At 39.1% G+C, this 12,295-nt stretch overlaps 1 protein-coding gene across 2 annotated transcripts in view; it reads right to left on the reverse strand.

Annotated features, from left to right (window-relative positions):
• Nucleotides 1-8,718, reverse strand: part of LOC150095819 (uncharacterized) — a 178,747-nt gene extending 170,029 nt beyond the window's left edge. For both annotated transcript variants that reach the window (XM_090409107.1, XM_090409106.1), the window contains exon 1: nucleotides 7,717-8,718. In XM_090409107.1, coding sequence (XP_090265233.1) covers nucleotides 7,717-8,483 — 767 coding nt within the window. In that variant the 5' untranslated portion in view covers nucleotides 8,484-8,718. The remainder of the gene's footprint in view (nucleotides 1-7,716) is intronic.
• Nucleotides 8,719-12,295: the final 3,577 nt, after the last annotated feature.

A 12,295-nucleotide genomic window follows, 5' to 3' on the forward strand; every position in this document is an offset into this window, starting at 1 on the left:
CTGACGAAAGAGTGAATGTGCACATCATCTGCAGCTTTACTTCCGGTTTCGCAAATTACTCGTCCTTCTGATTTTTGTGCAAAGAATTTTGCAACCCTTCAGTCCCCAACATATTGCCATGTTTTTCAGTTGTCACTCTTTCTGTAGGAACAGAATATTTATTTCCAATATTGAAAATTCCAATGGAATTGAAATACAGAGATTTATAAGAACCCATTAATTTTGTTATACACACAACACCACAATGCTTTAACTTTCCTCGGGATTCAATAGTTGTTTCTCAAAAAAGGGAGCGCAGATAACTGTTATCATCTTTAAGAGATGCTTACAGCTATGCTAATATGCTCCCCAGAATAGCGACTCCATGGTGCAACTGGAAGAACGACAAGATATTGCGTCTTTCGGTTGGAAAAGATAAGACTCGATTCTCGTCGTGACGAGCGGAATCTTTACACGGCAAAACTAATAGGAACGGTTTTTTCTCCTGAAAATTTTAATTTTTTATTTTGCATACATGATTCGACCAGAGAACATACGCACAAAATACTACTGGTGGAAGGTAGAGGACGCTGTGTAGATAGTGGATAGAGCCGTTGTGTTTGCGTATTTGTGTATATGTGGCTATGCATATGCGTGTGGAAGACCCGTAATGAAGATCGAGCGGAGCTTCCCAGCGTGAGGAATTCTTCGACTTCTTCGAGGGATCATCACGAATCACGGGCTCACTGCCTTGATGTCTGATGCCTGTTTCACTATCTTCTTTCACTTTTCTTTGTCCAGTGCACAGTGTCGCAGTTTTTGTACACCCATTCCACACCAGTCTTCTATATCGTCTATCCATTCTCTGTATGGTCTACCTCTTCTGTTTAAACCATCCAAAATACCAAACATAAATGTCTTTATCTTCCGGTCCTCACTCATTCTACAGATGTGTCCAAATAATTGCAGCTTCCGTTTTATAATCTTATGCATTAGATTCTGTTTTGGTTGTATCTTCTGATAGAGCTCTTCATTGGTGATTTTCTGTACCCATCCTATTCTTAGAATCGTCCTGTAACAAGTTCTTTCAAATGACAGAATTCTTTTTCTTGATTCTTTATTTATTACCCACGTTTCAGATCCGTACAGTACACCGTTGAAGATGCATGTTTCCAGTGCTATTAGTTTTGTTTACAGACTGATCACTTTACTTTTCCAGATGTTATCCATGGCCTTGAGATTTGTTCTTCCCTTTGCAATCCTGATCTTTATTTCTTTTTTAGAGTTCAAGTCATATGTCAGTTCACTTCCCAAACATGTGAATTGTTCTACATTTTCTATATCAGTTCCATCCACTTGTATCTTTTGCTTTATGTTCTTCTCACCAAATACCATTGTCTTTGTTTTTTCCAAGTTCATAACAAGTCCAAATCTCTTCCCTTCCTCATTTAACAGTTTCAATGTTTTTTGTAGTTCGTCTTCTTCAATAAAAACAATGTCATCTGCAAATCTCAGATTGTTAATTCTCATTCCGTGTACAGATATTCCTTTGGCATCTTCCTTCGGTTTGTCCATTGCTCTTTCTAAATGTGCGATGAATATGCTTGGTGATATTGGGTCTCCCTGTCTAGTACCTCTGCTTGTTTTAAACCATTTCCCCAAATCGTCACCTATTCTAACTGCTGCAACTGCATTCTGATAAGCATCTTTTAATATAGCTATTAGCTTTTTTATCAATTCCATTGGATCCCAGAACTGTTTTTTAATATCCACGTGGTTTTGGAATTATTCCGAAACTACAAGTTTTTTTTTTTTTTGCTTACAAAATGAAAAGATAAAAGAGCATCGTTTTGGGTGGTTATCAGTGTAAAAGGAACGGCCTGCCTGCACAATTTTTAAGATGAGCATGTGGCTATCTCCACTTCTTGCGCTCTCGCAGATGGGAAGCTCCACAGCTTAGTGGGTATGACAACGCCACGATGTCTTTTGGGACGACCTTTATAAGAGCTTTTCAACTGAAGCTGAGTTAGCCGATCTCGTGCGGTGGTAGAAGTGTTGATCCAGCCCGGAAATTCGGGTTTGTCATGTACCAAAACAGGCAAACTGGATAACAAACAGATGTAGTTCCCAGAGTTCCCAGAGTTCCGTACAATGGTCCCACATCTTGCGACGCAACAGACCGCTTTTGTGGATGTTTATTCTGCACTTTTAAAGGCAGACCTATTTCTTCATAATAATTGCATCATTCAATGCAATTGAAGGAGTGTAATTTTGTTTCGGTAATTAAATAAATACGCACCGTTTTTATTTAAAAATCCCTTAAAAACGCAAATATTCTTGATACCGGACCCGGAGTGTGGTTGAAAAATCCGAATGAGAACACGATCCGTTGCGTGGGAAGCGGATAAAAAAGGGACTTTTTAAGAAAGCGTGAAGAAAGAGGTTTACTTCTTGTCGCATTGAAAGAAAACTTGGAATTTTGAAAGGTGCGGCTTTTCTGTGTGTGGTTGTAACCGATAAATTGCATTTAATATCGAAAATACCTTCCCTCTGGCTTTAGCGGGATATTTTTTCTTTTTTTCTTTTCCTCCTCGCCATTATAAGAGCGATTTCTCTTCCACTGAAACCAGTTTGCATTAAGTGGGTTAACTGCGGGATATTTCCAGTCTTTATTACGACATTGCTCACTACTCACAAAGGAATATTTCGTCAATTAGCTATCAGCGGCTTGTCCCGATTATATATTAACCATCGGGTCGTACCGGGGATACGACAAACTCGTGAATAACTTTAAACTCGTCTGTAAGAAAATTTTCGCAAGATTATTTTACTCTTCTTCTCTTCGGAGCCATTTTTAAAATTTAAGAAAGCTTCGTGTTACAAGTCATAAATAATAGAAAAGAAGTTCTGAAGGTTAAAAAAATAAATAAATAAATAAACTAAAGTTTCCTTGCTCATTCTGTAACCGATCTTTGATGCGACAGTCTCCACTAGCACAATTTACACAAACGCAATTCACTGTTCACGGGAAAGAAACGAAAACGTCATTCTTCGGTGTCTGTTTTATTTATAAACGAGACACTCGTGGAGCAGTCCGATCCTCTTTAAGATAATCACGACCTTGAGTCATTTAGGGATTAAATGCGTGCCCTTGTTTTAATGAGAGAATTCTTATAACGGGATTTAGTTTATGCGAGATTATTTAGTGATGATGAATTTATTAGTTTTCGTCCTTAAGCACAAATGATTTCTCTTTCGTTCATTATTTCACTCAACATTTCACTTAAGTTCGAATATCTAAATTATTGGACGAATGATTTCGCTTTTATTTGCAAAATATCAGAAGTGCTTCAGACATTCGACTGTTCCTTAATCTCGATCGCGGATGGCCCTTACAAAGTGAGTTCTGGATACATGGGTATGAACGATGCTTCCGAGCATCTTGTTCGTTTGTACGCAAAACTGCACGAGCAGTAGTCAGCGAACTCTTCTTGCTCGTGGCATTTTAGTTGTGTTTTGAGTACAAATGAACAAAGTGCAGATCTCAGTGATAACTCTCGAGTGACTATTGAACGGTGCTATACACAGACGAGAGATCAAAGGTGACACTATGGTTGAGCTCTAAACGCGTGGTCTGAAAGAAAACGGAGTTAGAGAGAGTCAATTTCATAAACAGTTTGCAGTCCGATCACAATGATATAGAAGACATTACATAGAACAAGATGGATTCTGGTGGAAAATGAACCCTCCGTATTGAGGGGAACCCTTGACGAACACATCCACCGCTCCACATTTCACAAATGTAAAGTGTTCTTTGTCCCAAACGTAAGCTGCAGAGTATGTTTGTTGAGTTGGTTGTTTTGGACCAAAGCATGTGAGGCTACGAGGCCAGTGTTTCCTATGTTGAGAGATAAAAAGTCCGCGTTTGAAGTAGACAAAAGCCCTCGAGCTTTGGGCCCGTGTTTGCTCCTCCTCCCAGTGTTGGTGACGTGTTTGAAAGTAAGGCATGCACGCGAATTATTGTAACTATTAAGTGGGTGTATTGATCAACCGGTGAACACAGTGACCTGAGCCTAACCAATAAATATTCATCGTGCCCTGACAGAATACGAACCCCGGCTTTTAGAGATGATGGGAACGTTTTATTCTTCCGGCTATCGAAGAGTGCGCCAATCCGGAAGTTTAAGCTTTTGGTTAGCAGACAACAAAATGCTCTGCAGAGTTTCCAAAGAGAATGCCTCAATCTGTTTAGGAAAGCGAATCGGTTGCTTTTGACAAAATTTCTTCTTCCTCCTTCATTATATGTCGGAAAAAAGTAAATTGAAGTTGATTGGTAAATGGGTCTAAAGTTAGAAAATAATTAAATGATAGTAAATGTCATTAAAGCATTGCACTATTATAGGGGAAAATAACTTCACAGTAAAGAAGATGAAAAACGGCAATTTATGTGAAAAATGATTGGATTTAATTGTAAAAAAAGTCGGATTAGTAAGTTAACAGGATTTCATTTTATGACTTTCTACAATTAAGCCGCCCTCTCAATTCGACTCACACTGATTGAATTCTGACACTTTAGATGGTTCCATAAAAATAATTTTACAACTCGGATCCCTGCAGAATCATCCCTATGGACATCGCCCTGCACGACTTTAAATTACTCCAGAAATGTTCACTATTTATTGAGAAGCACGCGAATGGCATGTTGGACGGTCAGTTTGCACTGCAGTAAAACATCGGGAAGTCTTCCCACCAAGAGAAGTGGACGACGAGTGCCACGAAATTTGTAAATGTCTCTGATCAAGTCAGACGTACCAGTGTGTGTGAGAGAGAGAAAAGTCTTCTAAGAAAGAAAACGAAACAAAGTACGTTTGAAGAGGGGAAAATCGCTCATCTCATCTCATCTTCCTTTTTACCTTAATTTACCTTGCGGTGTCGAGGGTTTATCATCGGACTTCAAACCGTTCAGAGGATAAGGTGGTCAGACCTACGCCCTGGTGTAGGGCTGACCCTGCTGTCCACGCCCAAGACCGGCTAACTTGGCTACGGATGAGGAAAATCCTTCAGCTCCTCACGTCACCGACGGGAATCTAACCTAGGACACTCCTTCCCCAGGGGAAGCGCACAGCCACTAAGCTAACCGCTCAGACTGAAGAGGGAAAAATATTAAAAAAAAAAAAAAACTGAGAATAGCACACCTTTGACTTTATCGTATCAAAAGTTTTACTATTAATTCATCTATTTTTTTAATAATTATTTCAGTGGTAATTTATTCATAAGTGCTTATAAGCTAATCGACAAAATGAACACATTCTTCCTTCAGGGCAGTAGCGCACTCAAGATTTAATCTTAAGGGGGGGGGGCGAGTTGAGTAGACGATTTGAGAATACACACTACGCATTGCATACGACCTATGATTGAGCATCTGTAGTGATCACCAATACATGATACTCGTGATCTCTCCGGCTCGGGCAAACAAAGTATCGCCCGAGCACTACTTCGTTCGCCGCCTTGCGTTCGCATCGGCCGTGATTCCCGAGAGCCAGAGGGTATTCCCACCTTATGTGACCGCTAATTTATAAGTAGTATAGAAATAGAAGACACGACGCAACATAAATAAAAAAATATATAAAAAAAAAAAGAATTTTAATTAGGAAAAGATTTTGGGGAATTTTTCTAGTCTTTTTTTGGGGGGGGGGCCTTGGTCCCCTCCCTGGGTGCGCCAATGCTTCAGGGTCTTAGTTTAGTCCATGGAATCTTCATTTGTTTTATGTCTGCCACCCACGAAAGGTTGTAAGCCTGTAGTGCGGATAAGTTTTTTTTATGCTTTTATTATTTTTTATACTTTTCTGTGTTTTTAGTTATTGCTTAGCTGGTCTGAAAGGTCTGCTGGAGAGACCGAACAAATGAACTTTTGCGTGCATAACAACAGAAAAAGCGTCGTGCAGATGGACGAGCCCGATCGTAATCTAAATGAATCCTTGTGAGGAAAAGAGGAAGGACTTCTGAGAAATTATGGAACCATCTTTACTGTCATGCTGCATTAAAAGAGGAATCGCCAAGCATTTCCATCCAAACGTGTGAATAGGGAGGTTGATTACTGATTACGCTGATGGTTCAAGTCCCTACGAAATATCAAGATTGCAAATGTATTCATTCGTGTGAATTTCCCTTTGTGTCCCGATACGTTTTAAATCCCGGTGCACTTGAAGCACACGCGCAACGCTACACCTCTTTTTTCCGTAAAAATGCATGTAATCCATTATCGGTAATAAAGGTCAGACGGCTGCCTAATAAGACACCGAAACACATCAAATGGCGACTACCTCACGCGGTTTTTCTCCCTCAAACGAGCGCAATTTGTGTAATCGCTCATTTCATAAAAACGAAATGAGCGATTACACAACGAATGCTTTTAAGAGAATCGACGAAGAACGTTTGAATTAATATACACGCATCTTAAGTAGTTTTAGGCTTATTTAATCGGTTATTATTTTAATTTAATTTATTTTTTATTAAATATTGGGTTTCTAGCTATTTCATTTTCCAAATCTGTAAAAATATATGTAATAATTAATATGCGGTACAAGTAATATTACTACGCAATAATCAAAATACGATTTAGATGTATTTCCCTTGAGAATAATCATATAGTAATGAATAAAAAAAAAATGGAGATAGCTGATGGATGTGGCGTAATGCACCCATGGCAACAATAGGTTTCGCTCGAATGACTACTAAAGTAGTCATTCGCGACGCTATGTTCGTTTGAGGCTAACTTACGTCACTAAGAAATGCAATATTAATATTTCACAGTTCTGTTGCTAGTCTGGAGGGGGGGGGGGGTTGAATGACAAAAAAAAAGTAACTTTCAATAAAGAAACGTAATAACCGGAAAAAGAATAAGCATGTCGTGTTCATGCAAAGTAAGCGGATGTTAACAAAAATAAAACCATCCTTTGAATGCCTTCCTGTGGAAAAAAAAAAAAAATCTAAATTTATGTTAGTTATTATAAACTTGTCTCGGTTTCTTCACTGAACCAGATGATTAAAGTCACAAAAATTTTATTCGTTAAATTTAAAAAAAAATGTCTAGCAGAGGGCGCTGATGAAATGATATTTGCATGAACGTCTGCTGGTGCTATTATTGCTAATTTTACCATTTAAAAATGCCATGGCGCAGAAGGTGGATACCAGAAAAAAGAAAAACAGACGGGACATTAAAACATGAATAAATGGCAGCAGAAATGGGACTCATTACCTTGACCTTCAAATAATGAGATCAATGTCAACATTCTGAGAACGCCAAGTATTTCGCAACAACAGAGGGGGAGTGTGGTGAACCTTAACATTACTTTTGCTTGACCTCATTTACCCTCCCCCCACCTTTTTTTTTTTTTTTTTTTTTTGAACATCAAAACTTTTAATGACTGGACTCACTTTTAACCAATGAAAATCAAAAATGTGGATTATTTTCTTTCTGTATTAAAAAAATAAAACTACAATAATCAGCAATAATAATCTTCATCTAAGAGCTGTTGCTCTTAGTTACACAGATGATTGTTAAACATTTTGTACTATTATAGGAAGCTTACAAATAATTTTACTAGTTTACCGATTACTAAGCAATAAAATGCATAATCATTATATACAACGGGATAAACTTATTAGTTTAAAACAAGGAGGGATACTCAGAATGTTTTCTAAGATTGCAAGCGCAACTTATCGAAGGCAACTCACCTTGTGTGGTTCGTAATCCGATTCACAGAAGCACTTCGATACAATCCAACAGCATTTTCCATGAAAACACCCTCAAATTCAAAGCACAGCACATACGTGTCTTTTGTCGATAGCTCTGTTTCCGTCAACACCACCCAGAACTCGTTGGGAGCGTAGGCAAACGCATCTCGGATAATGACCTCTGAGTCATCCCGCTTTCGGACAACCTTACTTTGTGTGATGTTCAGAGCGACCGCGTGAACTAGGAAAAAGTCCGTGGGCTCGGTTAAAGTGACAGAAATGTTAACCAGTCCTCGAAACAGAGCGGTGGTGAGGTTGGGGTGCAGGACAACGTCGTAGTGAATCGGAATGATGTACGAGGGAAGACGCCGGTTCTCCCATGCCGCTATCTGGACAGGTGCGGGGATGGTGGTGGCGGTCGTATTATTGTCGACATACTTAGCGTGGGTCCTCCGATCAGTGCTAGTTGCAATTCGGCTGTTGTTCGCATGATTGCTATTAGGGGTGTCGTTGACGTGGTAATACGTCCTGTTGTCCGTCCTGTTGTGCCACAGTTTTGGGTGATCGAAGCTGGTATTCGGCGCTGCCTCTGGCATAGCCGTAGGAAAGTCTGAGAGAGAATTGCCTTCCGCATTTTCTGCGATCGCCAGTTCCTGCTTCATCGTCCCCTTCATTACCGCCACCAGCAGACCAACGCATATCGCCATCAGGAGGATAATAACAACCGAAAAGAGAGCATTCGACTTGCGTTCCAACATGTTGGGCATATCAGCGGCCTGACCCACACAATGCAGCAGCAGCTTGGAGAGCGTGCGGAAACCAAAACCGGCCTGCAGCACGTGTCGAGGCCAGTTTTCCACAAACAAAAGAATCTACTGCGGCACACAAAAAGAAGAGAAGCAAAGGAAAGTGAACTGCACCGTTCTCTTTCCCTAGCGAGCGCAAAACACGCGGCACATGACGGCAAGTCACCGCGGCTCCTTTTGCGGAAAACGTGGACCGCTTCCGGTCAGCAGCATGCACGAGTTGAGAAGTTGTGCGGTACCGGTTACCTGTCATGCGTCGTTTACCTGAGAGAGCTCCGAAACAAGGTGGGAGCAGCAAGGCTGTCGTTGCCTCCAGTACGGACGGAGCGGGGTTCGCGAAGACTTGGGCAAAGTAGCAGCAATCAGATAACGTTAACGGAATAGCAAACCAATAAACGCAATTTTTTTTCTTTTATTTCCTTATAAAAACGATTTTATGACGTCAAAGTAGATTAGGCTCTTACTCAACGAGCCTGACTCGGAATAACAATCAGCCCGAATGAGCAGAGTGGGATAATCAGGTTCTCGCGAAGGATACGCCGAACTGCCCCAATGAAGAAGGTCAGTTAAAGCTTTCCGAAAGTGGTTTTGCTCTCAATTTATGAAGTGTTCGAGATAGCCTCGGATCATTTGTGGTTCTGATGGGTCTCGTGTGATATTTACCTGCAACGACTACCTAATTACACCGATTTTAATCTTTTTCATTAAGCATGGCCTTCTTTCAGTTATTTCTGGGCGAAATCAACACTCAATTCATCAATCAATGGAACGCAGTTCCATGCGTGTAATAAATTGATTTCAATCAGGATTCAGATTTTTTTCCAGATAATCTCGAAGGACGGTTTGTATTATGATATGTAGAGAAACGTTTTAATTAATATGATCCTGTTGTTTCTGCAAATACCATACTTATTGTTTCAAGGCAGGTGCAAACTGATTCACACACTTCACGTGCGTGCGTTAGTTCGATTGCTGCTGCTATTTTGTGAGAATGATGTTAATTATTCAGAGAATCGGTGATGCAACAAACAGACAATTCACATACGAGAGAAGGAAGTAGAAAAAGTGATGAAGGCGACTTTCAAGAACTGCAAATAATAATAAAAAATTCAAAATAAAATAATCAACACATTATTAACATTATATACATTTGGCAGGAATATAGATGCTCTGGTCTGTAAAATTAAGAGAAACCGGTTCAGTGGAGCACCAGGAGAATCACTTGACTTTATACTCGAATTTTTTTTTCAAGCGCAATAAAATTTTCAGTTCCAAATCGTTAAAAAAGTTTCAAAAATTAAATAAAAAGACAGTAAATGTTTAGGATCATACGCACATGTGTAGCCTACAATGTTTTTCTTTGTGTTTTTTTTTTGCATTTATTTCAAAATATTTTGTTCCAAGTCGATGTATTGCTTACAATCTAGAATCTTTTGAATTTGCAATCCAGTAAAGTGAATTCGGTGCATTAAAGACAGCGTCAGTTGTGTCATCTGAAGGACAACAAAAAAGGATTAATGAAAAGCTGAAAGCAACAACTGATTTTTCTGGAAGCACGTGATTGCCGGCATGCTAGCGCAGAGTATTTGAGCACGTCTCAAATCCAGTTCACAGTACAAGTTCCTCACGAGGACAGCAGCAACTCTGTGCGTTCCAAAGATCAACGACGACTGGATCGTATTTATTTGGATATCGCGAGGTTTCTAATTCTTGACACTCGCACAACTCCGAGTGTGAATGTTATTTGATGCGAGCTAAACAGACCTTAGTGCATCAGCCAGTAAGCCTTTTCCACTGGTCAGGGGGGGGGGGGCTTTCTAGCACTTTATATTGAAACTCTCCGCAAATGGTCTCTCCATTATTACAAAAGTGTATTAAAAAAGCTGTTAGCAATCGAAAGTGACTTAGAAAATAATATATGATGCATTCGCAAATATTAACGCAGTCTATAAAATTCTGTGCGTTCGGAACTCTTATTTACGGAAACAAAATTTCACATAAAATAACAATTAGCGAGTCTTCTCAAACTGAATATTAATTTAGATGAATGATTCATATACAATATACGTTATGTATGTAGTAATTGTATCCAGTTTTTATTGGCAAGATGTGAAAAAAAAATTAAAACCATAAAAGACATTTCAAAATAACAAATATATGGAATTAACTACTTATATTGATTTTTCCAATTTTCTCGATCCCGTCCTTCTTTAAAAAAAAGGTCACGCTCTCATCCATTCTGTTTCCCCACACCATCCACCCACCCACACACATACACCAACCTTACCGGTTCGTTACTGGTTTCGATGAACAAGTTCGAAATTTCAACAAATGACATCATCAAAGAGACAAGCGAAGTTGACTGACCGAATTGTCAGCTTGGAATTGTAAATGCGAATGCAAAAAGCCTTTTATGAGAAAATGACATCACGAATGATCCCAACCAACTGAGTTCCAAGTTTGGGAGAAGATGCAGTTCGACATTTCAAGATCCTGTTAAAGTCGGTGCTCGTGAGTCGTTTTAAATTACGCAGTGAAGCTGCGTCAGATAATGGTGAGTTGGAACATTTGCCAGCAACTTTTCTTTCTCTCTCTCTCTCTCTCTCTCTCTCTCAGGTTCATGTCTACTCCTCTCCTTCGGAAAGTAGTAATGTAGTAGGAAAGTAGAAAATCAGAATTCTGTCATCCTGCCAACAAGAAGATGGCGTCACCGCTTATGAACTAGCAGCCATCTAGCGCTGATGATGATGGCTGTTTCTTCCTAGATGAGGAGATCCAGTCTGAGTAAGATGCTTGAGGAATTCCTCGAACATCTTACTCATAAATAAAAATCACTGGAAGGAATAATGGTTTACACACACAAAAATTAGTTTATTTAGAAGATTATATGCGTTTTAGCCGCCATTGGGTATCCAACGAACTGATAACCAGCTGGACCCAGTCGAGTAAGAAACAAGAACTTTAAAATTTCATAAAATTTTAAAAACTTTTACTTAAGAAGCAGAGATGTCTTTGTAACTTTTTTAAAAACTGAATACATTAATAGAAATTAAAATTTTAATTTCTATAAATTTCTATAAAAATTAATATAAAAAATTAAACGAATTATTTAATTTTTAATATTGTTTAATATTTTCCTGATACCCAATTATCTTAAATGTGGGCCCATCAAAATAATCCCAATTGGGCCCCGCATATACCACTGCAGAGACTGGCTTTGGTGGCGAATGAAGTGTTTATGTTTGTTGCACAGCGTTCCTTAGGTAAAGGCTCTCTATTGAATGCTGCAACAGTGAGGACTACGAACTCCATTCTGAGCGCTATGAAGCGTGTAAGAGTTCATATAATGGGCGCCTTTACTGGTGGAATTGAGGTTGATAACACTCGCGTAGCTAAATTATTGCTCATACGAAGAACACCTTTTTTAGAGGTTCCTTGGATGTAACTGTGGTCTAAACCCAGAGGACATCTCTAAAGGATTCTTTAAATTGGCCTTAACAATGTAAACAATCATTTTGGAGATTAGCTTCTGATTTCAACCCCTCCCCCACCATGGGTTAAATCCTAAATAATTGGAGTTTCTACTCTCAACACGTTTATTTGAGTAGAAGCCTCTTATGTTGGGATATCTCTTTTCATTTATTTTATATCCGTATGGTATTTTTGGAGTCTGCTATTGTCCATTCGATTCAGATGTTCTAATCAATTTTGTTTATATTTGCTTAGTTAATTGGTTTCATATTCAGGAATTGTAAAATGTCTTCATTGGTCGA

Source organism: Typopeltis vanoorti, chromosome 19 (assembly GCF_054136105.1).
Source record: "Typopeltis vanoorti isolate ZY-2024b chromosome 19, IOZ_Tvanoo_1.0, whole genome shotgun sequence".
Classification (NCBI taxonomy): domain Eukaryota; kingdom Metazoa; phylum Arthropoda; class Arachnida; order Uropygi; family Thelyphonidae; genus Typopeltis; species Typopeltis vanoorti.